The sequence below is a fragment of the Pieris brassicae genome, chromosome 10 (assembly GCF_905147105.1).
Source record: "Pieris brassicae chromosome 10, ilPieBrab1.1, whole genome shotgun sequence".
NCBI lineage: Eukaryota > Metazoa > Arthropoda > Insecta > Lepidoptera > Pieridae > Pieris > Pieris brassicae.
Genome location: NC_059674.1, coordinates 18,799,970 through 18,825,485, shown reverse-complemented (window position 1 = coordinate 18,825,485; position 25,516 = coordinate 18,799,970). Strand labels below are relative to the sequence as shown.

General features: G+C 33.6%; 4 protein-coding genes across 7 annotated transcripts in view; 3 read left to right on the top strand and 1 right to left on the bottom strand.

Moving 5' to 3' along the window:
* Positions 1-53: 53 nt before the first annotated feature.
* Positions 54-3,238, top strand: LOC123715585 (1,25-dihydroxyvitamin D(3) 24-hydroxylase, mitochondrial-like). Its single transcript, XM_045670726.1, has 10 exons — positions 54-506; positions 577-814; positions 1,022-1,215; positions 1,392-1,590; positions 1,702-1,763; positions 1,885-1,988; positions 2,253-2,422; positions 2,640-2,705; positions 2,784-2,994; positions 3,099-3,238. Exons 1-10 carry the CDS (start codon positions 152-154, stop codon positions 3,207-3,209), a joined length of 1,710 nt encoding a protein of 569 aa, XP_045526682.1. The 5' UTR covers positions 54-151; the 3' UTR covers positions 3,210-3,238.
* On the bottom strand, positions 3,209-4,273 carry LOC123715586 (protein lin-52 homolog). Of its 2 annotated transcripts, none has more exons than XM_045670727.1 (4): positions 4,227-4,273; positions 3,992-4,093; positions 3,596-3,706; positions 3,209-3,505 (listed from the first exon to the last, which is right to left on the bottom strand). In XM_045670727.1, the coding sequence occupies exons 1-4, from the start codon at positions 4,258-4,260 to the stop codon at positions 3,363-3,365; spliced, it is 390 nt and encodes a 129-aa protein (XP_045526683.1). In that variant the 5' UTR covers positions 4,261-4,273; the 3' UTR covers positions 3,209-3,362. The 2 variants fall into 2 exon arrangements, with proteins under 2 accessions (XP_045526683.1, XP_045526684.1); XM_045670728.1 differs by having other exon boundaries at positions 3,596-3,694.
* A 200-nt stretch (positions 4,274-4,473) lies between these two features.
* Positions 4,474-6,104, top strand: LOC123715202 (40S ribosomal protein S19a). 2 transcript variants are annotated; one of them, XM_045670120.1, is made up of 4 exons: positions 4,474-4,594; positions 5,091-5,161; positions 5,467-5,676; positions 5,895-6,104. In XM_045670120.1, exons 2-4 carry the CDS (start codon positions 5,091-5,093, stop codon positions 6,073-6,075), a joined length of 462 nt encoding a protein of 153 aa, XP_045526076.1. In that variant the 5' UTR covers positions 4,474-4,594; the 3' UTR covers positions 6,076-6,104. The 2 variants fall into 2 exon arrangements, with proteins under 2 accessions (XP_045526076.1, XP_045526075.1); XM_045670119.1 differs by having other exon boundaries at positions 4,558-4,687.
* A 7,882-nt stretch (positions 6,105-13,986) lies between these two features.
* The window catches only part of LOC123715201 (sortilin-related receptor-like), a 24,994-nt gene continuing 13,464 nt past the window's right edge, over positions 13,987-25,516 (top strand). Inside the window, exons 1-9 of one of the 2 annotated variants that reach the window (XM_045670117.1) lie at positions 13,987-14,320; positions 14,685-14,939; positions 15,657-15,818; positions 16,443-16,691; positions 19,753-20,015; positions 22,998-23,185; positions 23,926-24,007; positions 24,544-24,576; positions 25,212-25,475. In XM_045670117.1, the coding sequence (XP_045526073.1) occupies positions 14,087-14,320; positions 14,685-14,939; positions 15,657-15,818; positions 16,443-16,691; positions 19,753-20,015; positions 22,998-23,185; positions 23,926-24,007; positions 24,544-24,576; positions 25,212-25,475 (1,730 nt within the window). In that variant the 5' untranslated portion in view covers positions 13,987-14,086. The remainder of the gene's footprint in view (positions 14,321-14,684; positions 14,940-15,656; positions 15,819-16,442; positions 16,692-19,752; positions 20,016-22,997; positions 23,186-23,925; positions 24,008-24,543; positions 24,577-25,211; positions 25,476-25,516) is intronic. The other variant, XM_045670118.1, reaches the window with a different exon arrangement.

Below are 25,516 nucleotides of genomic sequence, written 5' to 3'. Positions count from 1 at the left end.
TTATTGTTTACAAAAATCTACTCCAAGAGAACGCGCGAAATTTAAATTCATTACAGGTTTCATTTGTTTTCTGTCACATTTATTTTAAAGCTATTAATGCGCAAATTGTTGTTTTAATCTTCCGTATTATTCTAACTTATTCGAACTAAATATGTTATTAAATAAAATACAGTGCTCCCAGTTATTTCTACGAAAGTACTGCCATTATTTTGAAAGAAGACTACATGCTCAAGTAACAGTGTTTCAAACTGTTAAGACTTTGCAAATAAGTGTTGAGGAACCAGCTAAACATCCAATATCTGGTTTGGCAACTAATAAGTCAGCGGGAGATATTTTTCCGGCTCCAAGAGTGGTTCCAATGGTATTATCTAAGGACCCCGTAGTCTTACCTTTTGATGACGTACCTGGACCAAAATCTTTGAAATATTTATCCAATATCCGGCACTATATATCAGAAATTGGAACCCAACTCACAGCTACGCTGTTGACAACTGGTCTCAACATCAGTATGTTGTTTTTTAATTTATTAAACTTAAATCCATTAGAGCATACACAGAATATAACCTTTTTCACTAGGTTCTTACCTAAGCAAGCGGACGTCCATACGGAATTTGTCTTCTCTTTTCGACGATTATGGCCCGGTGGTGCGTTTCGTTAGTCCAGTAGGTGGCGACATAGTACTTCTTAACCACCCTGAGCATATACGTAAAGTGTTTTCTTTGGAGGGTGATTATCCAGTACGGTCAACTTTGGAGTCACTTGAGAAATATCGAATGGAACACAGAAACCATGTTTATGGAGGTATCTATACTGTGTAAGTATATGCTTGTATAACGGCTTACCCGAGAGCGTCGATTCAAAATTTATTTAATGACAAATTAGTATCTTAATTCTCCGACTAAATCAACGGCTTTTTATTAAGGCTTAATAAAATAAGGTAGGATATTAATTTTAATCGACTACAAAAGGACGTTTATAATTCGATGCGTGTTTATTTTTGTACTATATTATATTCTGTCAGTCACGGTCTGGAGTGGGTCCGCCAAAAATCAATAATGGAAAGGCCGCTACAAGGTGCCAGCACCCACTATGCTTCTTCAATATACGAAACGTGTGATAAATTTACCCAGAAGATATACAACTTGCGAAACTATCAGGATGAAATATCAAAAGATCTCTACAAGGAGATTCACAAGTGGGCTTTTGACTGTATGGGTACGTCATAATTATTTTAAAAAAAATATTATTATTTAATTAATTCAAATGTTTGGACAAATTCCACTCCATGGAAGGTGTTTAAAAACGCCCTTAAAGCACAGAATATAGGCAAAATATTGCGTGTCCATGAACAAAGCGATTATAACTGTAACATGATTAATGTCTGAATACAGGCGTGTTGATATTCTCGAAGCAGTTTTCGATGATAGACACCGAGGTGGTGTACAGTCAGTGCGACAAGTCGTGGATGTACCATTGCCTGGAGCAAGCGACCGACGCGTTAGACAAGTGCGAGACTGGCCCACATCTGTGGAAGTTGTTCACCACTCCCGCCTGGTACAAACTCGTCAAGTACTGCGATAATTTGGACCAGTTAGTATTTTTGTGCGAAAAATAGGATATTAACCCATTTTTTGTTTTTGGGATGTTGCGATTAAAATGCAAAGATACACTTTCGTTAGATATTGTATATACAATTTGCAGTTTAATCGGAAAACATGTATTGGAGGCTGATCGAGAACTTTCTGGGAAATCAACTGATGCAGGTGAGTAAATACGACGTTAATTCAGTAATTTTTGCAAAAAGTGAAAGAAATACATAATATGAGCTGAATTGATATCAATTAAAAAACGCGGGTAATCTCAAGTGATACCATTGTTTTATAGATTCACATTGTTTAATGAATGCAATATTGCTAAGCGACAACCAATTAACTGCTGAAGACATAGCTACTATTTTGATGGACATGCTAATTATTGGTGTTAATACGGTATGGCGTTTTAAATTACACAATTTATAAGACTAAGCTCTGGCTTATGCAATTAGAGCTTAGTTCTGGACTCAAAACATTTATATTTAACATCTATATATATATCTAATTTAATACCTAAATTTACATAATTAAGTAGAGGACATGTACCCAAAATCATAAAAATTATTTCATAAAATGTTGTACAGTTGATTTGTGTTAACTAAGTTCCATTTTAATATGAAATAAACCTTAAAATTATAATAAATTTCCACACAATTACAGATCTCATCCTCTATGTCGTATCTCTTATATTACATTGCAAGATATCAAAAAGTGCAATGTCTTCTTTATCAAGAAATTGAGAACATGTATCCTAATTTAATAATAGACGACATTACTAAGCTTAAGGAGAATACCCCATATTTGCAGGCTTGTATAAAAGAAACTTTAAGGTAACGTCCTATTAGTTACTCTAAAATTTGCAGTTTATTCATAAGAGTTACGGCTGCTACATGCTAAGACCAGCTTGTATAATTAATCAAATGGTTGACCACTTCACAAAATGGATCATTGTAACTGGCCATATCACAAAGTAGTCAGGCTAGAAGATTAAGTAATTAGATTTATTATTATAGCAGCTAAATACATGACCAATTGTTTTTTTTATAGAATTGTTCCACCTATACCTTTAATCACTAGGATACTCCCAAAAAATATTACATTGGATCGATACAAGTAAGTACTTAATTTTACCTGGAATTACTTTTACAATTGAGTTTAAAGAAATGTTTCAAAATAGCATTCTTTTTGCAGCATTCCAAGAGGGACTCTAATAATTATGTCTACTCAAGAAGCCTCTCTCAAAGAGAGCAACTACGATGATGCTAAAAAGTTTAACCCAGACAGATGGATAAAGGCGGTCCATGACTACCATGCCTTTGCCTCAGTCCCATTTGGATTTGGTTCCAGAAAATGTTTGGGACAAAATATTGCTGAAACAATGCTCTCATTGCTAACTATAAGGGTAAGACTAATTATTCTCCAAAACCATTACCGCTGGGCATCCGAAACAGGTAGACAACGGATTGTAATAGAGAACCTGAGAGCAATTTTGATATTTTTTTACAGGTGTTGCAGAAATACAAATTGGAACACCATTATGGAGAAGTGCAACCAACCCGACGCTTCATATCAAAACCAAGCAAGCCACTTAAAATAAGATTTATTGATAGAATGTAATATTGCAATATTTTTAATTGGATATAAATAAATACATTGAAATGATATTAACTTATTAATAAAATTAGCACAATAAACAAACATAACTTCCTAATAAAATAATATGTACAAATTTTAGTTATCATCTAAGGCGTCTATCAATTGAGCTGCACTTCATGGCCGATTTTTCCTTGAAAATATATTTAAATACTTCCCTCTAGTCATCTCTTTCGCCTCTTCTAATCCAAGTTGATATGCAACATCATGCAATTTCTTTACTTCCATAATGAGGCCAATGGTTGAAAGTGATCCTAATTCTGAAAACATTTAATTCCTTTAAAATTAGTAATTAAATAATTATTTATTTATATTTATTTACAACTAACTGAAAAGTTAGAAAGGCTTACGCTGTATAAAGTTCATATCATCTTTCGTCAGCCCGCTGTTCCACGATGGTGGCGATTGACTAGGGCTTTGAAGTGGTGCAAACTCCGACACACCAGGAACTACAAAAGAATCTTTAGAACATTGTGCAATATCCTCTTTCACAGAATAGCTTTTATTATCTTCCATTTCAAACGGAAATGTTCAAAATTCGATCGTTACAAAATTATATGCCAAAATATAGAGTCTAATCACGTTTAAGTGGGAGAACTGACAACTTAAAAATTACTAGTCACACGGCAACACCCGCCACTTTCAAATAATCACCAATCGTAATAAACGTTAACAATAAAAACAGTGTTTTAAGCTACACTTTGATGCTTGAAACCTGATAGAACACATATTAGTATTATCCTTACTTTGTTCAGGCCATAACTCTGGTGATGCCCGATCAAGTTTTTCAAAACTAAGAAGGCTTTCCTCTAAACATGTCAAGGGAATATCAGCGGATGCTGTTTGTTCTGAAAATAGTCCTTACATTATAACTGGTAAATAAGAATATGTATTTTAAATTAATTTTTAAAATACGAACTATTTTTATAATTGCGGAGTTATGATGTAAGAACTGCCAATTTAATATTATAATCATTTTACCTGCACTTGACTGAGAAGTTGGTTTCGCGGCCATTTTCTAAATATTTATGAATATTATATTGACATTTGCGACTTGACACTTTCTACAGATAAAATAACTATTTAGACAGCACTGCATAGAGTATGTTCACACTTAACGCATGAAAGTAATACAAAATACACTTTATAACTTTGCAACAAAAATTATTTCTACAAAAAATTATCGCAATCTGCTACTACTAAATTATTCGTTTGAAAAAGTCGGTAGATTCCTAAATTTAACCATAGTCTATGATCAAAATCCAAGTTTGGCGAGTTTGACAAATTACTTAGCTGTAACTGAATTTTTTTTTTCTCTGTCTTTCTTCCGGTTGCCAACACAAGGCAAGGTGAGTGTTTTATGTTGTGCCTCGTGGTTTTTGATAAATAATTAAAAGTGATTCTAAAAAAGTGTGTGTCTTGGCATCGTTTAACGCATCAAGGTAAAATATGTAAACATATTAGTTAATATGTATATATTACACAATGCTGGAGATGTTGAGTCGTATACCACCATGGGTACCGCGAGAGTTCCCTCATTTTTTAAGAGTTACGGAAATTAATTTCATATAAAATGTAATTTTAGTTAAACGTTCGGTAAAATAATTATTGAAAGTTGTATTTACGTTAGAATGCCTGATATCAGGGTTTTACAGACCTAACCTCAATCTGTCGTAGTAGTGCTAGACCTGTGAACGATGAACGAATTATTGATTTAGTGTTCTGCCTGAACTTGTTAATATATTTTATTGATACGTTAACGATGTTTGTCTTAGTATACATTATATTTAAAGTACTAGACTTTTAACTATATAAATAATCTTATGGCACTTATTTCTTTTCCAGATGAGATCCGTTGCATTGAAAGATGTCGAACAAGACAAGGTCGTCAAGACCGTTGCTTTCCACTTAAAGAAGTAAGTGTTTCATATATTGAAATGTTTTATAAAATTTTGAATTTATACTTATATTTTCTTATAATAATATAAAACCCTAATTACTACTAAAACTTATTTTTAACTTAATTTTACATTTCACATATAGTAGTCATACTTGATGCTAAGTTTCGACTTTGCATTTTACCCCTACTTTGTGAAGCTATGCCAATCTATTGTCAGTAATTTTTATGATAGAAATGCTATTTAATCTTTTCTTTCTTCTACCGCTTATTTATATATATTTGGTATTAGCAACCTCAACTGCAATTGACAAACTTTTCCAGAATTGGCAAGGTCAAGGTTCCAGAACATATGGACTTAGTGAAAACAGGTCGTTTTAAAGAGCTAGCTCCTTATGACCCCGACTGGTTCTATGTCCGATGTGCTGCTGTTTTACGCCACATTTACATCAGATCTCCTGTTGGAGTCAAGACCGTCACTAAAATCTTTGGTGGTCGCAAACGCAATGGTGTCACTCCTTCACACTTCTGCAGGTAATATACAATATATTTGAAATTAGTTGAAAATGACTAAAATGGGTTCTAATCTCATAACTACAACTTATTAAAGTTATAATTTGGTTAAGATAACTTTCCAACTTAATATACGTATATATTATTTTCTAACCATTCTATTAACATGTGATATATATTTTTATACAACAATAATTCTGTTTTTGGATATACCCATTATTAAAATTGTAATATTTCAGATCGTCTGGGAGCATCGCACGTAAAGCCCTCCAAGCTTTAGAAGCCCTCAAACTAGTAGAAAAAGTCCCTGATGGTGGTCGTATCCTGACTGTGCAGGGAAGACGTGATCTTGACAGAATTGCTGCACAAGTCCGCCACAAGGCCAAACAACAAGCTAAGCAACAAGTTCTTGTTCTATAAATAATGTAAGAATAAATCTTAAAAAATAACCAACATGTTTATTTATTTTCTGGCATTTGTTGTTCTCTTAGTATTGTATCTTCAAAAAAAAAAGTTTGAATAATTGCTATTAACTTTTGTGTGTAACAAGTAAAAAACTGAAAAATCTAACAGCACAATTAGACAAGAGGTTTTTTTCTCAACACTTACAGTGTTAGGAAAGCTCGAGTAAACAAGGTATGTTAATAAATAATAGAATCCTTGGTAATGCTAATACCAATACAATGTCCTAGGTCAGGATAGTGGTTCAGAGCTAACATTTGTTAAAGCACACTCCCAATAATAGATCTAACCGGTGACATTGGGCCTGTCCGACCATATACAAGACTAGCATGGATGTGTCCACCAAATTATGTTTGGATCACTGGTTGCAATGAAAGGGCAGCTACCTAAACGGTAATGTAGGTAAACACACTTTCAGCTTAAGCTGACGCGCGCGTCTTTGAGGGTTTGAAGTTTCCAACCTATTTTAAAGAGAGTGAAATAATTACACTTTCCGGAATCTTATTCCCACCCACTGTTAGTACCACCAACTGGACTGAATACATTTTCAACGAAAATATCTTGTTCAAATGAGAGAAGAGTACGCCAACATACTGATAGCTCCGACATGGCATGGCATATTCTCTATTGAACTAAACATCGACGAACATTTACCTTTCATTCACATTGATAAATAGAGCTGTGTGAGGCACACAACTCGACTTAATGTGTCTCAAAGCAGCCAGAGCCGTACAGCAGTTAGAAAGTAAAAATAGCTAATTAAAATAGTTTTGTAACTAAGTATGGACATTTATTATAGGTCATCAAGTGTAATAAAATGAAGTATATAATGTGTAATTAATGATATTAGAATGCTGCTAGTTTTTTGGTTACGATTACGATAACTGTTTCTTTCGGGATTTCTATTGATCAAAATCTTCTATTATATCCCTAAATTCAATTTTTGGAAGAATATCACTTTCGATGCATATAATTGAATAACTACTCAGTCATATTTGTAACATTGTTGTTCGCAATTCATATTTAATTCTCTTGCGAAACTATGTAGAGGAATATTCTAGAGTAAACTTTTTAGGTGTGAGACAAGGACGGAATGATACGCAAAAGAGAGGGAAGATAGGAATCTTCTCGTAGGCAGACTGAACATTCTAGAATGCCGTGCCGAACTTGATGGATTTTTACGGAGAACTGTTTTCATTTTTCACCATAGGGTTTTGATCGGCGACAAGTCCGGGCTGTTAGATGGTCATTCGATTGTAGGGATGCTTTTCGCCAGTAGCCACGTCTTTGTTGTCCTTGCAGTATGGTAGGAAGCACCATCCTGTTGAAAAATGAAGGAATCTTGATGCTTAAGTGACGGAATAGAGGGTAGTAAATTATGTTCCAAAAGGTTTGGTAAGCATTGATAGAACCATCCACAAACTGCATACCACCAACACCTTGTGCAGACATCCAGCCCCATATCATAAGAGACGCCGGAAACCGCCAAATTTGGACTCGTCACTCCAAATGATACTACGCCATTGATCGGAAGTCCAATTTAAATGATCACGAGCAAACTTCAACCTCTCTTTCTTTTATACAGCAGTCAACAGTTATTTCTCCATAGCAGTGTAAAATCCGTAACCCATTCTTGTTAAGACTCTTTTGCAAGATACTTGCAACTGAGATGTCTTTGTGAATCATGTCCTTCCATAGCACCGAGAGTTCTCCAGCTCGACGACAATTTTTTTTAAATATTTTCTTCGGGATTCTGTTTTCTACTGGAATTTTTGATGCGTGGTCGACCAGTTTTCTTTTCTTTTATAGTGCTGAATGATAGATTGGACTGTAGACCTGGGAAGTATCAAGTCTTTAGATATTTGGTAACTTGATTTGCCAGCATCGACCTCACAAACTATTCGCTTTCGAAGCTCTTCATACTCGGGTTTGCCACGACTCATTGTTATTTGAAAACGAATAAAAAAACTGAAATGCATCATAGTTATACAAAGATGGAATAATCTTATTTAATTCACCGATAGACGAACTCTTTTGCATCGAATAACACTGAAAATGTTTAGAACGGGCCAGTTAGAAACGTTGCTAATGAAAACTTTTGAATTTCAATTTTAGAACTCTTTGGTAACCTAATGTAGTATATTGCATTCATTTGTCATTTGTTTTTGTGAATTGGCGGCAAATCTAAAACTCTTGTTACACGTGAAAATTAATCTAACGCGAGAAAATCTCGGTCACTTTTGTTGTGGGCTTATTCAACAATAAAGCTATGATAGGCTGCGATTAGCATTTTTTAATGAAGCTCCATCTCGTGCCAAAATTTCACACTAGACGAACAATTTTGCATCGGGGCTCGTAAATATTACGTTACGTATGAAGAACTAGATTATTTTTTAGTCACCGTGACTACGCATGCTGTAAAGCACGTGAAACGTCGGAAAATTTAAAATTATGTAAATAATTATAAGTTTATAATAATAATACATAGCTTCAATCCGTTTAAAAAGTGTTTTCTTAATAGATTATTTTTATTATATTAACGCTTGGTAAAGAGCAGAAGATCAGGGCGCATTCAGAGTATTGGTTCACGAGACAAGAGAACCAGGGTGAGCTACAAGGGTAGCTCACGCACGCTCCACGGCGTCTTCTAGCTATGTATATCTGGGCCCACAGCCAAGTGGTATTCCCAGATATGATTTCTTGATACTCCTATTCTCTCTATGTGGGTCCAGCGGTGTCTTTTGGATTCCCCCATAATGTTGGGGTTGAATACCATCACCTCATTTTATTCTTGACTCTTCACCTTCCTGTTTTGCCGGGGCGAAAATCCCACTTAATTTAATAATATAATAAGTAGACAAGAAGACAGAGGGTGTAGGCCGTGAGAAAAAGCCGGCGAAAAAAGCTCGGTACTCTTTTAAAATAGCTAATCATCAAACAACACTTATTTTAAAACAAATTAGTATGCGTACGAACTTAGAGAAGCAACATTTACGCGTGTCTTGCGTAGTCTAAATATTATTGCTTGTGAGACATGTATTTATTTGCACACTGGCTGAATTAACAAGAATTTCTTTATTTATAATTAGTTATAAAATGTTTTATTATGTCATATTTTTGTATTATATTTTTTACATTATTAGTATTAAGCTACTGTACAATTAGGAAATAAGGAAAAAAAATGTTTTTATTTAGTATTAAAACAAAATACAACAAAATTCAACATTGTTTTCATCCGTATCTATCTCATTGCGTATATGAGTTCGGTCAGTCATACTACACAAAAGTAGTATTTTTATTATTTTTAACAGTTTTCTGTAAGTTGTGAGACGACCCCAATATAACGAAAAAATATTTCGCCTTAAGGCCCATTAGATGGAGAGAGTTTCTACGCTACTAGACTACTAGAACTAGACTACTACTACGAGAAAACGTACGCGACTATCGCCAGCAATAATCGCCATAGTTTTATCGTATCAAAATGTTTACATACAGGCAAGAACTAAATTCTCACTTACGATTATGTCTTACGAGAATCGCCAGGGATTTATCGCTAGGCAATAATTTCCTGCATCTGTTTACACATCGGCATTTTAGTAAGAAGATTGAATGCGAGAAGTTTCATTCGAGTTTAGTAATTACTAGGGTATTGATCTTAAAAATTGTTGGAGTTTGAATATGTTAACAAATAATATGTTAATGGCAGGCAGCAGTTGTCACATGAGAAGAAAAACGTTTTAGTTTAGAATATTGGATTACCTGCTTAAACTTTAAATAAAAATATTATTTTCTGTTTTTTTGCTGGGTAGTACTTCTCTATTCTATGAATAGATGATGATAGTGATGATGATGCTGCTGATGGTGATGATGATTCCGGTAATGGAAGTAAAGATCATTCCAATTACGCTAGTTTTCATTTGTAAGGCTTTGATAATCCATGTTCCTTATGGTAAAAATGGCATGACAATAAACTCTTGCGAGTAAAAATCTACACACTTAGCCATAAAAGCACCAGTCTCATTCGTATTTTAAACATTTCTGAAGATTCACTACTGGTAATCAATTACTTCTAATAACAATAGCGATTCAATCACAAATTAACTCATTTTATAGCCGTGAATCTGATGTGGTACAGCTTGGTATAAAAACTCAACTTTGAAATCGAGATAACTAGTAACTAATAAGAGTTACAAAGTATCAGGGAAGATCTTTGGTAACGCCGTTTAATGGAGCTTAAGCTATCTGGATATTTAATTTAATTTTAAACGATAGTATATGTTGGAGTTTGAATATGTAAATAATGACAGGCAATAATTGTCACATGTTAAGAAAAAGTTTTAGTTTAGAATATTGGAATGCCTGTTTAAATTTTACATAAAAATATTGTTTTCTGTTATTTTATATGTACTTACTTGTCTTAAACACGCAGACAGTGAAACAAAATTGGAAACGTCCAACAAAAAACCTTTAAATTTGGCGCTGCCGGTAATAATAAATTCGTTGAACTTTACAGAAGTTACGAGTGTTCGGGAACAGGGAAAATGAAAATTATAAAACCGTGATGCAGCTCTTAATGTCTCTACGAGAAAATTGTGTGTTGAGGGATTTGGTCCCAAAGAAATTAGTGCAAAAATAAAAAATACGAGAAGCCAGTATCTACAAGTAATAATTTGTTCAGATTTCATTTGAACATTGACCAACTGCTGACACGACGCACGTGTGTTCCAAAATGGTAATGGCTGAAGGTGCGCAATACACCAACAGCTCACTCAAATAATATTATGTATCTGTGGATAGGTGTAAGTAGTATTTAAAATATTGTCTTTGAACAATAAATCAGATTTGCATATTGCTCTGTATATTCATTTCTCGCTTCCTCTCAATGTGGCAAAGACTACTTCATGCCCTTAGTTATCGTGGTGAGCCTGCCCGATAGCTTTGAGATAATCCCACCACCTCGAACCTTTGATCCTACCCGTAGGGCTCCGTTTGTTACCTGGGTGTCTTGGTGCAGACATCCCGTACTTATTTATATATTCACTATTTATGTGTTAGGGTACATCTGTAGGGTTTAGGGTTGTTAGGTTTTTACATCTCACCCTCTTATATATTTAGTTATTTAGTGCAGCTTGATCATTATATTACATATACAAATATTTACGTGCCTAAATTGAATTGGTACAATTCTTTGGACTCGATTTTTAAGGAAATCCTCTGAATTTCGTACAACGATCTCAAATTTGGTGAGTACCTATTTACTAAGCACTTTTTGTTCCTATATTAAAATACAATTCCAAGATTCGTTTATTGTAAGCTATTTATTTTAAAAAAATGCATTATCCTGTCACAAAACTGCTCCGCTATTAATTAAATATTCACAATACTGTTCACGGACTGAAATTGCCTGTCTAGTAAGGTTACCGTAATTTTAAGTAAATAAATTTTGCGAAGCTAGATTTTCAAAGGCTCCATTTGTATGGTTTTCTCTCCATGTACCTAGTCGTATACCAGATTCTGTTTCTTCGTCTAAAAACCCAGGAGGATTGTATGATGTTTTTCACAACCAATTATGTAAAACACATTTCGTTTTTATAATCTACTACTTCTACATCTACTTTTTCGGGCGCGAATCCAAAAGGTCTTTCAAAAATCCTAAATCGTGAAACTAAAATACCAAATGCATTTTCGACAATTCTCCTGCATCGACATAGTCTATAATCATATTTTTTTTGTTCTTTTGATAAATTATTTCGACGCGAGTATGGTTTCATTAGATTTAGAGGAAAAGCTTCATCACCAATGAAAATAGCACGGCTTGGCAAGTCCAGTGTATTTTCCCCGATACCTTTTTTAATGAACTTTAATTAAATACCACCATCGGAGTTTGTTCCCTTTGCTCCAATGTTCACATATTGTTACGAAGACGGGTCGACTGCAATGTTTATAGATTTTTCCACTAGTTAGAGAACTTTTCAGCAGGCTGTAATATGATTTCTGACCGTTTCAGGAGAGGGTCAATCACATATTAGAAAATTGTAATTTCCATAATGTTACCCTAGTTTTCAGGAAGCTGAAACCTTTTTTCAGTCGGTTTCAGAACATGTGTAGTAGAGTAGTGCAGTTTTCAGGAGACCCGTTTTCAGGCGTTTTCAGGCCTAGTTATACCCCTTTGATGAAGGAATATTCTAGACCGAACTTTCTAGGTGTGAGACAAGGACGAAATGATACGAGAGAGAGAGAGAGAGAGAAGATCAGAACTTTCTCGAAACTAGACGAGCACTCTAGAACGCCGTACGACAAGGACGGAGCAACGTGCGAAAGAGATAAAGAGTGCGGACGTTCTAGAATTGTGTAATCGCTACTCAGTAGCAAGCCCGCCTAGAAAGTTCTCGAATGTTGTTTAGAACTATTCCCAGGGATATATAAGCGAGCCGAAACGCGACTAGTCGCCTTTAGTTTGGAATGCGATAACACGAGAGGAACACCGAAGCGATAAAGTGCGAATAAAGTACTGTGTGAAGTGTGCATAAGTGAAGTAACTAGTGACTGTGTTTTTGTGTGTGTAATTAGTGCATCTCTGCAATTAATTTGTGCCCATAAATTCCTAATTGATTTACCAAGAAATAAACCCTTGAAGAAATCTACGGCATTTTCTATCCGATCCCCTAGCTCGTAACAACATAATCAACGCAACCTAAAATCGATGTCCAACTTTTTGGTCTTAGTTTTCTTAGTTTGGTTTGGCATTGGTGTTAAATCGATTATATCGATCACGGAGTCTAAAATTTTAACAGTTTGTGTTTCTTTATCATTTATTAATATTAATATTGTATTGTACTATGTTAAGTTGATTTGCAGCTATAAGTTAATCAGATTATAATCTTTTTCTGTAATCTACCTTATGAAAAGCAAGACTGATGATGAATAATTTTTATTTTAATTATTAGGTTAGGCTTAGAATTACGTTACCCGAATTTGATGATACTGATTATGTAGGTGTCTTGGGGATCTTTACCTATTTTTTTAAATAAATACATAGAAAATATATAGATTTTGAAGTAAAACAGTTTTTTTTATTCATATCTTAATCAAATCTTCCAATGCTATGTAAATAGCTTGTAGAACTCCAACCAAAAAGTAACTAATTGTACATCTATGTACTCTAAATATTTCTAATAATGTTTGAAAGGAATCCCCTGTAGCCAGAAACTTTAACGTTATTTATAATTTCGTCCGAGCAGCTATCTATAGCTTGACGCATATTTATATCTTTTTTTTGCTATAGGTGGTCCAATTTCTTGAAGTAAATATGAAAATTGGGCTTTCGTAACCCGAAACATATTTTTGAATGTCTCTTCATCTTCCAATTGTAATGCAAGGCAAAATGTGTTAGATGCTCCAAAATGATTTCTTCTATTTATTCATGTGTTAACCCAATATCTTTTTTCTGTTTCCGTTTAATTAATTCTTGTCTTAGAAGAGCAGATATAATCAAAACACCCTTACGCACTGCACTCATAGCAACTGTCACAAAACCTCGAAATACGATTATTGCTTTTGAAACATGGAGACAATTAACTTTCTATTCCATTTTTATTTAAAGTGGACGAGCGAGAGGTGTGAATGTTTAGACGAAGAAACTTTTTTTATATTCTATGGAAAATCGTACAGTATTCGAGACGAGAAACTCTCTCCATCTAAATGGGCCTTTCATCTACATAGATATTAACCTTCAGCTTAATCTATATAAAGACAGATTGTTTGTATAAGTCAAAGTCAATGTCATCCTTTATATTTCTCATTCTCAATTATTTGTCAAAGTCATTTTTCTGTTGATAGTTTTTACTGTCATCATTTGAGTGGTAGAAATCCGTAGAGAAATCGGCTTTTTAGTTGTTAGTTGCCATTCGGAGTTTAAATTGTGTTGGTGTCTACATGATAATCGACTATAACTTTTAGTGATGACAAAATGTTTCAGTCTCTAGGACGTTTATTTAGTGTAATTGTGGTGCTTTATATATTTTCTGGCATCGTGACTTGTGAATATGAACCTACATTGTACGTGGCATCAGACCCGCTTAGTTCTCGTAAAGTAACTGTAATAAATAGAAACAATGAAATTACGGAGTATGATGTAAATGAAAGGATAAAGAGAGATGCAACGCTGAGTTCACCGTCTTCGACAAAAAACATCAGTACATGGGTAACTTGTTATTTCCTTATTAAATTCAATCACTCCCCTAAGCTATTTGTTATTGTGGACGTTGGTAACGCGCTTAAATTTTCATGATTTTCTAATTTTATATTTTCGGTATGAATTATTTTAAGAAATTTATGTAGAATAAACTAAATAATTACTGTATTTTACTAGAACATGACTTGGCGTTTTGTTGTTTACTTTTGTAAAAATGATACTCGTACATATTTATATAGATATCGATGACGAATATTGATTCCTTTGCCAAAAAATTTTCTTTGTCTTTGAAAATTATATTGAATTTATTAATTTTTTTTAGCTATATTGCCTTAGCATGTGATGTCTCTATAAAATTTTGCATCTCTTTTAGACTACCCACCTAAATGACAGTCACCAACAATTAATGGTTCATTGGGTTGGGGAAGGATCCAATGTTATTATCTGCTTGGCAAGAGATTCTAGCCCAAGAAACAAAGGTACCATATCACCATCGGCTCTGTACATCTCATATGATTATGGAAAGAATTTTACTAACAAGACCGAGAATTTTAAACTCAATGATGCACCAGATAGTGGTCATGCACAGCTGGACAAGTTCTTCAATCATCCTAAGTATCCTGAATTTGTAAGTGTTTTAAATTCACTATTTTTTTTCAATATTGTTTGTTTCTTGTAAATATTATTTTTTATCATGATTATCAATTCAAGGTTGTAGAAATGTCCTACATAGAACAAAAGCTTGTCATAAATGAATGATGAGTTTTTGATTGTAGATTTACAGGTTAATGAACTAATCAAGAAAGGTGACTAAAATGTTAACTCAATTCTTATTGTTATGGAAGTAGTGACAGGATATGTTTAAACTTATAAGAATTTATTAATACACATAAATGTTACTTTATTAATTATAAATAGTTAAGAGTTATCAGCCTTACAAGGCGGAAATTATGTTTCAAGAAGCACAATTTTATAATCACAAATAAAACTTGCATTTTCTTGTTATTAATAAAATACAAGTTCACCCTTAAACCTTGAAAAATTATATACCTTCCTCATTGATCTATCAATCATTCTAGATTTTTAAATTCTGTGGAGCAAGTTTTGAGTTAATTGAGTTGATGATAATGAGGACTTTTTTCTATGATTCAAAAGTTCAGACAATACTTTTGCTGCCCTATTTAAGGATTATCAAGTTCTACCTTTTTTATTGAAGTTATTCATATATCTCTAATCATTAAGGCAGCATTCATAAGAAACATATTTGTTTCACAATTCCCTTTCAATCTTCACAAACCTTACCTCTGTCTAATATTAGTATATATTAATTTATCATTGGTTTTAGTGTGTTTTTATTGACTCCACAAATATGAAGCTGTATACAACAAATGACAATGGACATACTATTCATAGAACCGATTTGTCCTTCCATCCCAACGAATTGGCTTTTGATGAGGAGTTTCCTGTCAGATTTGTTATATTAGACAAAACCAATTCAAGTAGAAATGTGAGTATTTTTTTAAATAATAAATTAGTATATCATATAAAGAAACATTATTTAATATGTTTTCTAATCTACAAGGCTTATCTAGTTAAGGTCATGATTATTAGTAATAGTGGCGTACTCTGGATACACACTCGCTACGCGAACCTCACGATCTTCCTGCTAAAAATTATTATTTTGGTGTATAATCTGAAGGTGTTGGATGTGCGCGGGGAACCAATAATTGCTTTAATAGTCATACAAGGCGGATAATCGCGGTCTAAGAGAAATAAAGAATAATGAATGTGACACGACGCACATTTTCCACTCTGTCTACTGATTAAAAATTGGAAATTCTGTCATTTTGAAAACGCTCCCGTCAATGGAATAATATTCTACTACTACTACTGTACTACATAATACGGCGCAATAATGCATATATTCTAATTACAACCATTAAGACTCAAGGGTGAAAGCAACTGTTTATCAAGATATGTAAATTTAGTTTCAATGCTAATTTAATTAACAGTAACTTTATTGTTTTTTTTATGTAAGACTTGCTGTGTATTTACAATCAAACTAGGAATATATAGATAGAACATTTGTTTGTATTAGAGAATTTTAGCCCAATAAGTAAAATAATTTCAGCTTTACCTCACCGTCGATGGTGGAAAGACCTTTAAGCTCATCCAGAATTTTGTAAAGACTTTCTCCTGGTCCTCCGGTCCGGACTTTCCTAAAATGTTTTATCTGGAAAGATGGATGCCGCGCAACACTTCTAATGTGTTGAAAGTCAACGATCCTGCGAATATGAGCCAAGCGGAGAGGCTGTTCGACTACGCGAAGGACTTTCAAATTAAAGGCGATTTCATGTTTGCAACACGAGAATCGGACTCCGTAAGTAATCTTTACTTTTTTCATAGTTATATTACCTCCATAATTAAGTTATTTTTAGCACTTTTCATGTGGCTTCTAGATAAACCTGTAAACAGTTGAAGTTTACATCGTCGTGTTCTATGAAGTAACTGACCTAGCATTCATGTATTAGTATATGTCAATAACAGTCTCTATTGGTATCAATACTTTCATATGTCATTATTACACTTACCGATAAACGTATTATTCACATCCGGCGCATCAATCGTTTTATTATGGCTCTTTAGGTCAAAGGGTGCGCGATTATTCAACAAATTCTCAGTATTTCTATGATATCATAAGCATAATATTTGCATGATCGGTTATTTAGTGTTAAGTTACCTTCCTCACTATGCTACTTATAATGAAACCTGAGATTTTAATTACTTCTTAAAACCCTGAGGAAATAAATTGCGGTGTCTGGTTTTAAATACTAGAAAGTATAACTTAGAATTAGCCAGCCGTGTTATATGAATACCTAACTTTACTCGAGATAACTGTTTCATTCCATCAATTATCAACAGCGGGAATATAAATACAATGAATATCATTGAGTAATTATAAAAAAATGGATTGAAACGTCGTTATTGATTTGACATGCGTTTAACACGCAAATTGCGCAGTAAAACGTTAAAATATCTTTACTCATAACAACTTGTTTGTTAAAAGACGGAGTTTCTTTTAGGTTAATATTAATTTTTGTACGAATTAAATTAAAATTTTGATACTATTGAAAACCGTAATTAATACATTTAGCCGTTATAAACAGTAGGTCATAATGAAGATTTCTCATAATGTTCATGTGTGTGTGTTCAATTAAATAAAACATGTAAACAAATTACTGAATTGTAATAGGTAGTTTAAAAAGCAAGTTAGTGGATGCAACCCTGCGGTCGGGCTTGAAATCCCGCCTGTACCGTAATGGATTTTATTTCTATCTGCGCAACAATGTGTTAACACTTGCTCGGATAGTGAAGGAAAACATCGAGAAACAACGATACAACTAAGAAAAGAAAACTAAAACTAAGGCCAAACCCCATATAGGATTGTAGCACAGGATTATTATTCAATACGTAGTTTGTAAGAGATAGTTGTAAATCACAGGCTACGACAACGTCGTCACAAACATACATGTATCTTACGTACGATGAATTATTTTAGCGAGTCAGTAGAGACTACAAAACGTCCTCCCGACAAAAGTGGCTTGTCAAGTGAATAATATGTACTTGTCCCATTCACATTCATTGCTCCCATTTAGGAAGTTTCATGTGTTATGTTCTAGAATATAGTTTTTTAAGCGAGGGGGTCGCGTCCTTTGGGGGGGGGGGGGCGAGTTTGTTTTAAAAGGGGGTCGCAGTCTGTTGAAAAATAATAAATACAAACGATTCGTTAAAAATAGCGCGCTATGTACATATTATATGTATGTATGTATGTATTGTAACATATTTACAGTGACTGTTTAAGTTAACTTCACGTAAAAATGGTTGAGAAACGATGTTATAGAAGATGTTCTCAGGAGTCTTATCTGTGTTAATATTTTTAGGTATGTATAGTATATTTGTAGAATAAAAAAAAACCATATTATTTCTGGGCGCATTTTAACTGGTATTTTTGTTTGTGATAAAATATTAAAGGCAAAAAAGAAACATATTTTTTACCGGGATTCGATCATAAATAAACGCTTCAGAGTGCTAACATTGCTCTGATTATCGTATTCACAAAATGAAATAATATTGACTGTAGTTACATTGTCTAATCTAGTACACTGATGTTGCTTTGTTTTGTCTATGCGTAATAATTTGACACCTTGTTTATGATAAAGAAAAGCAAACATTTATACAGCAACAATGCTTATACTACTACAAATATTAAAACATACAACGATAACAATTTGTATAAATTATTATTTTGCCGTTGGTCTGTTTTTTTTAATATAAAAAAAATGTTGGTTTTATTATGAATCATATTAATTATGTATTTTATCGAGCAAAACAATCATTATTATTCTTAGTCATACCTGTTCTATATTTGTGTTTTGATTAAGTTCATATTTGCATTCCTCATTATTGGATCGTATTTTAGTGTAATATATACGTAGGTAATTAAATATAGCATAGCAACAACAATTTTAAAGTCACTACCTCCATTGTCATATTCTAGAAAAAGATCTTACCTTTTAATGAATACAAATATTAAATATAATTAAATATGAGTTTTGAACTTATTAGTTTGAATTATTACACAATACGTCTTAACATTATTTAAAGGCAAACACGTATTGTAGTTATTCAAAAGATCAATGACAATTTGATTAGGAACTGCGTCTTTGTAACGAAAACTGTATCGTATAGGTTTCTGAGGATATTTCTACAGTTAGTGAGAGTTCGTCTTTTGTAGGTTCGTAACCTAATAGCCTCTATTACAACGATATATGTGAATATGTAGTTCGACCTTTTCGTCGGGTTGAAATCCCTGCCCTACCCACGTTGTTGCATCGGTAGTAAGCAAATAATTAAATCAATTTTGCTTCATTAAAAGGGTTTTGCCCTGGGGTATTTTGCTTCTTGGATTCAATATCGTCGTTGCAGTACAATTAGCTTTTTGCAATATGCAAAATGTAATTGGTGTGCTATGTGTGTATTTGAAAATATGTATAATTTAATATCATATATTACGTTCAGTAGCTGATTTTTAAGCAGGAATATTAAGATAGCACCCAAGTAGCTTAGGTCGGTTCGAGTCAACAATTACTAATAATAACAAGAATCTTCCTTATTATATATGAATACATGTAATATATAAGTGCAACTTTATTAAGTTCATATATGCAACTTTGTCGCTACATATTTGTAAATGCCACTTATATATATTATTTATATAGTCATACCAAGCGATTTTTTTAAAGAATATAACATTTGTATGTTGTCATCTAACAAGAGATTTTCCTTAAGTAAATATAAACCGTAAGACTTTTAAGCTTAAATTGTCCTCTATTAAAAACTAATAGTATAGTAGTATAAAGAAGCGCATGTTATTGTTTCAGAAGAAAAACATAGACCTGTATATCTCATACCAACGAGGTCCCTTCTACAAAGCGGAATTCCAAACAGAGCTGGATCTCAGGAAGTTTCACATTGCGGATGTGACAGACAAACGTATATTTGTCTCCGTCATGCACACGGAGAACGTAGCCAACTTATATGTATCAGAAATTAGCAAGAATTTCACTAAATACAATTTCGTCCTGAGTTTGAAGCAGATTCTGTGCTATTTTCCGGAGGGAAATTTCAAGAACAGCTGGCTTGAGTAAGTATCACAATATTGTTTATTTTAACAGGAAACACAGTATTCATACACTGGATACTTATTCAAATTTATCGTATAAACCTAACCTAATCCCATCCCAGAAAAAACCTCATCTTATAGGGCCTTAGTATATAAGTTAATCGCTTTAATTTACTCGTTATCCTAGTGGACAGAAAAACTGTGTCCAGTTTGTGTTTCCACCACACTGTTATATAACAACAACAAACAATAAAAAAATATGTTAATATTCCAAAAATCTAAGTTACAGAAATAATAGGTATAAATTATACTTCTTTTGGCTAGTCGGTGTCATTAGTCGAGAGCTGTTTCATTTTAAACCTCCGACCCGAGAATTAATAAACAACATCATTGTGTTTTTGATAAGTTGGTTGCAATATACGCAGGATTTCCTTGTCACGAAAAAGTTACTGCCACTACAACAGTACAAACTATTAATATCAGTCTGTAACTTTGAGCACTTAATTGAATTCCTTAAAGACGTGTTTTTGTTACTCTTAAGTAATTTGCAAATGAATCGTCTGTTTTCGGTCAAATTCACTTTTGTGCAAAACATATTGACCTTTTAAAAGCATTTATAATTTATTTTGTGTTTTCCTGTTGCTTAGACTAGATTGGTATATTTATACGTGTGGTATCAATATGTCGAATGAATTGTCAGTTATTTACGATTTGCAAAGTGCACTTATCGTAGGACATTAATTGGAAAATTAAAATAACACAGATTTTATTACTCCTTAACAGAGTAGGTTTAGAAAAAAAATTACCTTTTTTTATATTTACTTTTACTGTGTTTTTCTAACCATACAATTTTAAATACACCTACATGATGCTAATTTTATCTATCAGTCTCGGCAACCAGACAACTTACGCGAAACGTAATACACAAGTGAGCGTTTCTTAAGACAGATTTTGTCGCGCACCTACTCTATGTGCGCTGACTACTGAATTATTTCTTGACTTAGGGTCCTTCAAGAATATAACACAGTTTGATTGTCCTTGAATGGAAGATTTACATACATAAAAAATATGCAAATAACTTTCTTCTTGTAATTATATGTTGTGCAACAAAGTATAAACCAGTAACTAACCAATCCTTGAATACATAAACATTGTTATCACTTGGTGTGACACATCGTGATTTATTTTATGTATACATTGCTTTCATTATCATTATTATGTGAAAGATATTTCAAAAAAGATGCTTAAATATGATATGCGTAACGTTAAATTTAAGAACATTTTAACGGAATTAATGTAAACTTATTTCTGACTAATGTCGACCAGCGAGCTATATTTTCTAATTTATGGCTTTGCCTATCCTTTCATTTCATCCAATGATCTAATCTAATGTAAACAATTTTAAGAAAAATGGGTACAGGGTACCAAGGCAGTATTTTGCCCCACTACTCTTTTTAACATACATAAATGACCTCCCAGATGCTATACACCTGAACTGTATACTACGACGACGACGACGCCATCGACTGGATGAATTCAAATAATCTACAAATAAACATGACCAAAACTAACATAATCCATTTTTAGACCTACAACTCAAAAACACAAATAGACTTACGATACAAAAACAATAAACTAGAAATAAAATGTATTAGAGCAATTTGTGAAACAAAACTTTCTTGATAGTTGAGTACCTTTCATTTAAGAAGCTCAAAATTTTCTGTATTTATATTTTAGAAATGTGCTTATTCGTACACTGAAACATACATATTGTTACGAAGGCGGGTCGATTGCAATGTTTCTAGATTTTTCCACTACTTAGAGAACTTTTCAGCAGGCTGTAATATGATTTCTGACCGTTTCAGGAGAGGGTCAATCACATATTAGAAAATTAATTTAATTTCCATAATACTACCCTAGTTTTCAGGAAGCTTAAACCTTTTTTCAGCCGGTTTCAGAACATGTGTAGTAGAGTGGTGTAGTTTTCAGGAGACCCGTTTTCAGGCGTTTTCAGGCCTAGTTATACCCCTTTGATGAAGGAATATTCTAGACCAAACTTTCTAGGTGTGAGACAAGGACGAAATGATACGAGAGAGAGAGGGAAGATCAGAACTTTCTCGAAACTAGACTGAGCACTCTAGAACGCCGTACGACAAGGACGGAGCAACGTGCGAAAGAGACAAAGAGTGCGGACGTTCTAGAATTGTGCAATCGCTACTCAGTAGCAAGCCCGCTTAGAAAGTTCTCGAATATTGTTTAGAATTATTCCCAGGGATATATAAGCGAGTCGAAACGCGACTAGTCATCTTTAGTTTTGAATGCGATAACAAAAGAGAAACACCGAAGCGATAAAGTGCGAATAAAGTGAATATAAGTGATAAAGTACTGTGTGAAGTGTGCATAAGTGAAGTAATTAGTGACTGTTTTTATGTGTGTAATTAGTGAATCTCTGCGATTAATTTGTGCCCATAAATTCCTCATTGATTTATCAAGAAATAAACCTTTGAATAAATCTACGGCATTTTCTATCCGATCCCCTAGCTCGTAACAATATTTTTAAGTCGAAGTACTAAAGTAAATACTTAGTATTGTACCACCTTTTTGTACCATATTCTTGCAATAAATTATTATTATTATACAACTCCTTTTGCCACTGGTCTATCTCTAGTGTAGAGATCGAAATTGAGATTATAAGCAATGCACCTGCTTAATAACAGGAAAAATGAAAATTGCGCGAACTGCATAAAAATATCGAAAAGTATAGAATACTAAACGATGAATGCATTTATATGTTTGTAATTTATGACAAGGTGGCGTACGGAAAAAATACATCTAGAAAAAATCGTTTACTTTTAATGAAAACGGTAGACTATGATTTCAGATTCATAATAAACAATATGTGATAAAGGAAGGCACTGAACCTGGTGACAGATGTGTTTGAATATCATTACCTTTTTTTAAAATAGTGTCGATTATATTATGATGCCTCCCCTCGATTTTCAGAGATGTAACTGAAGATTCTTTCACCGACCTCTATCGGGTGGAAGGTTTAAAAGGCATCTACATAGCGTCTAAAATTAACTCCATGTCATTGGTCGAAAGCATTGAACCCGAACACTTGGTCTCATTGATCACATATGACCACGGAGTCACCTGGTCGCCGATTTCACCACCAGTTGAAGACGAAAATGGTATGTTGAAAGAGAATTATGAATTAAAAAATATATGTATTTTAATTGTTTTTATTAAATTTAACACGTTAAAATGAACGAAATAACCGCACTTAGACGATTATTAAGACTTGACTGTGAAGTAGAAAAGGTTATATAGATTTAAAAAAATCGTACTCATTTATAGAAATTATTTTTATGCTTTGTTCTCTCTACTGTAATTTTTGTATTATTATTACACTCGATTGGATTGCTGATAAAATCTTTGTTATACCTAAGGTAAAATATACGCTCCGTATGATAATAATTATTAACATAATAACATACTATGTACGCCGTAAGAAGATCCTACATAGATTATGATGTTTTAAATGTGAAAATATTATGAGTTATTGATTACTGAATGAGTAATGTTTTTTGTCCTATTGTTTATCCAATTAGAGTCATAATATCTTTTCTTTCGTATTTATTTAAACAGCCTGTTTCGAAGCTAGATATACGATTTTATTTCGGTGAATTAAACTTGACCATAACATTATCTACACACGAAACATTATTCTCCCAAACGCATTTGGTTCCTGGGTGACTGCGTTCGCAAACAACTACTTCTTACGGTTTTAATGAATAGGTCTAAAGAAGGCTTCGACTTATGTTAAATTTAGAACCGTGAAGAAACAACCGGTCAAACAGTCAGATAAGTATCGCCTGACCACGCCCATTTTTAGATATTATACGATTGATGAAATGTTTGTATTTTGCAGGCAAACCCTTCAATTGTCACATTGAGAACTCGTGCAGTCTCCATTTATGTCAGAAGTTCAGTCAATTATATCCAGTTACAAGGTGAGGATAATTTAATCAGCTCAATTTGAAGTCATCCCTGTTGACGGGATATTTCTGGAATTTTGATATTAATCCCTATAATAATAAGATTGAGTTTTGTGTGCGTTCGCTTTTCTCGTGGAAGTGTGCAAACGGGAAAATCCTATTATTTTTAATCTTGTTTTAGGAATCGATTAGAGTGTGGGTGTTTTGTAACTCAGTGTTTTTGTGTTTGTTTACATTTGCTCGTAAATGACTCGTTAATATTTTCAAGAAATTGCCTAAAATTAAGATATTTCAGGAAAAATCTGGCTGAATTATACGTTGCGTATAATTGATCTATTTGACTAGATATTTGAATACTTTGTTTAGAGTAAACAAATCAATAAAGGTTATCGTACTTAATATTTTCCTTATCAATCGAAAGTGGTAATCTTATCATATCTTATCATACCTAATTTGTTTGTTGCTTTACTCCAAATAAGATTAATAATTCTGCTTACTATTCTAAACAGTTTTTTGATGTTATTGGTAATTAAGGAATAACTTTTTTACAGCTCCCCGGGAAATGTCATAAATAACGATTTGAGGTAAAAGTTTTAGAGAATGCTGTTATGTGCGTTACGAGTAGGATGGTATTTAGATTTGCAAAACGGGGCTTTTTGAGTTTTTCTCCATCGACATTCATTGGATCACAGCCTCATATCATTTGCACGTGTTTTTATAACGTTCTGGGACTAAAATCAATGGATATTAAACCTACTACATATTTAGGTTTAACCGTTTATGACGACGGATAACTTTGTTTACTGCAATTTAAAAGTTCTCGTCATTATTTGTTTTTATGTGTTGCATAATTGAGAAAAACGAGAAAACACTCAATTTCCACTTATTTTCATTTTCGGCACATTGGTGTTATATTGATTTGATGAGTGGGTTAGTTTTCGTGCCACGCTTTTAGGTTTCACTCAACACTGCTTGTTTGCGATCTAAAGGGTTTAACAAACGAATGCATCGTGTTTGATTAGATTTAAGGGGGCGAAACCGCGTCCTTTGCGTTTGCGAATTTAATGAATGGCAACGTTTGCATTGGGGTCGCTATAGACAAAAATATGCATCATCATCAAATCATCTTAGGTCCGCGTCGGTAGGCCGCAAGTGTTTAATCATCAAGGATTGGGGCTGCGATATACTGGTTGTAAATTTTGTCCAACGTTGTTTGTAGATCCGCCAGCATCATGAGCTCGAAGTCGGCCCCGGGCATCATAATGGCCACGGGCGTGATGGGCAAGTCCCTCAAAGGCATCCCCGGCGTGTACCTCAGCCGAGACGCGGGTCTCACGTGGAAGAGGATTCTCAAGGACTATTATTTCTTCAACTATGGAGACCACGGAGGCGTACTCGTGGCCGTTAAATACTTTAAATCCAGAGGCGAAACGCGAAGGATAATGTACTCCACCAACGAAGGCATGGAGTGGAATTCATACGAGTAAGTCATTTAGTGATTGCGTTTTAAACTTATTACTGGTG

Coding starts and splice junctions, on each gene's coding strand:
- LOC123715202 (XM_045670120.1), top strand. CDS start 5,091: ATGAGATCCGTTGCATTGAAAGATGTCGAACAAGACAAGGTCGTCAAG. Junction 5,162..5,466: donor GTTGCTTTCCACTTAAAGAA/GTAAGTGTTTCA, acceptor AAACTTTTCCAG/AATTGGCAAGGTCAAGGTTC. Junction 5,677..5,894: donor ACTCCTTCACACTTCTGCAG/GTAATATACAAT, acceptor GTAATATTTCAG/ATCGTCTGGGAGCATCGCAC.
- LOC123715586 (XM_045670727.1), bottom strand. CDS start 4,260: ATGGCCGCGAAACCAACTTCTCAGTCAAGTGCAG. Junction 4,094..4,226: donor AACTTCTCAGTCAAGTGCAG/GTAAAATGATTA, acceptor GACTATTTTCAG/AACAAACAGCATCCGCTGAT. Junction 3,707..3,991: donor AGAGTTATGGCCTGAACAAA/GTAAGGATAATA, acceptor AATGTTCTAAAG/ATTCTTTTGTAGTTCCTGGT.
- LOC123715585 (XM_045670726.1), top strand. CDS start 152: ATGTTATTAAATAAAATACAGTGCTCCCAGTTATTTCTACGAAAGTAC. Junction 2,706..2,783: donor ATTACATTGGATCGATACAA/GTAAGTACTTAA, acceptor TTCTTTTTGCAG/CATTCCAAGAGGGACTCTAA. Junction 2,995..3,098: donor TCTCATTGCTAACTATAAGG/GTAAGACTAATT, acceptor ATTTTTTTACAG/GTGTTGCAGAAATACAAATT.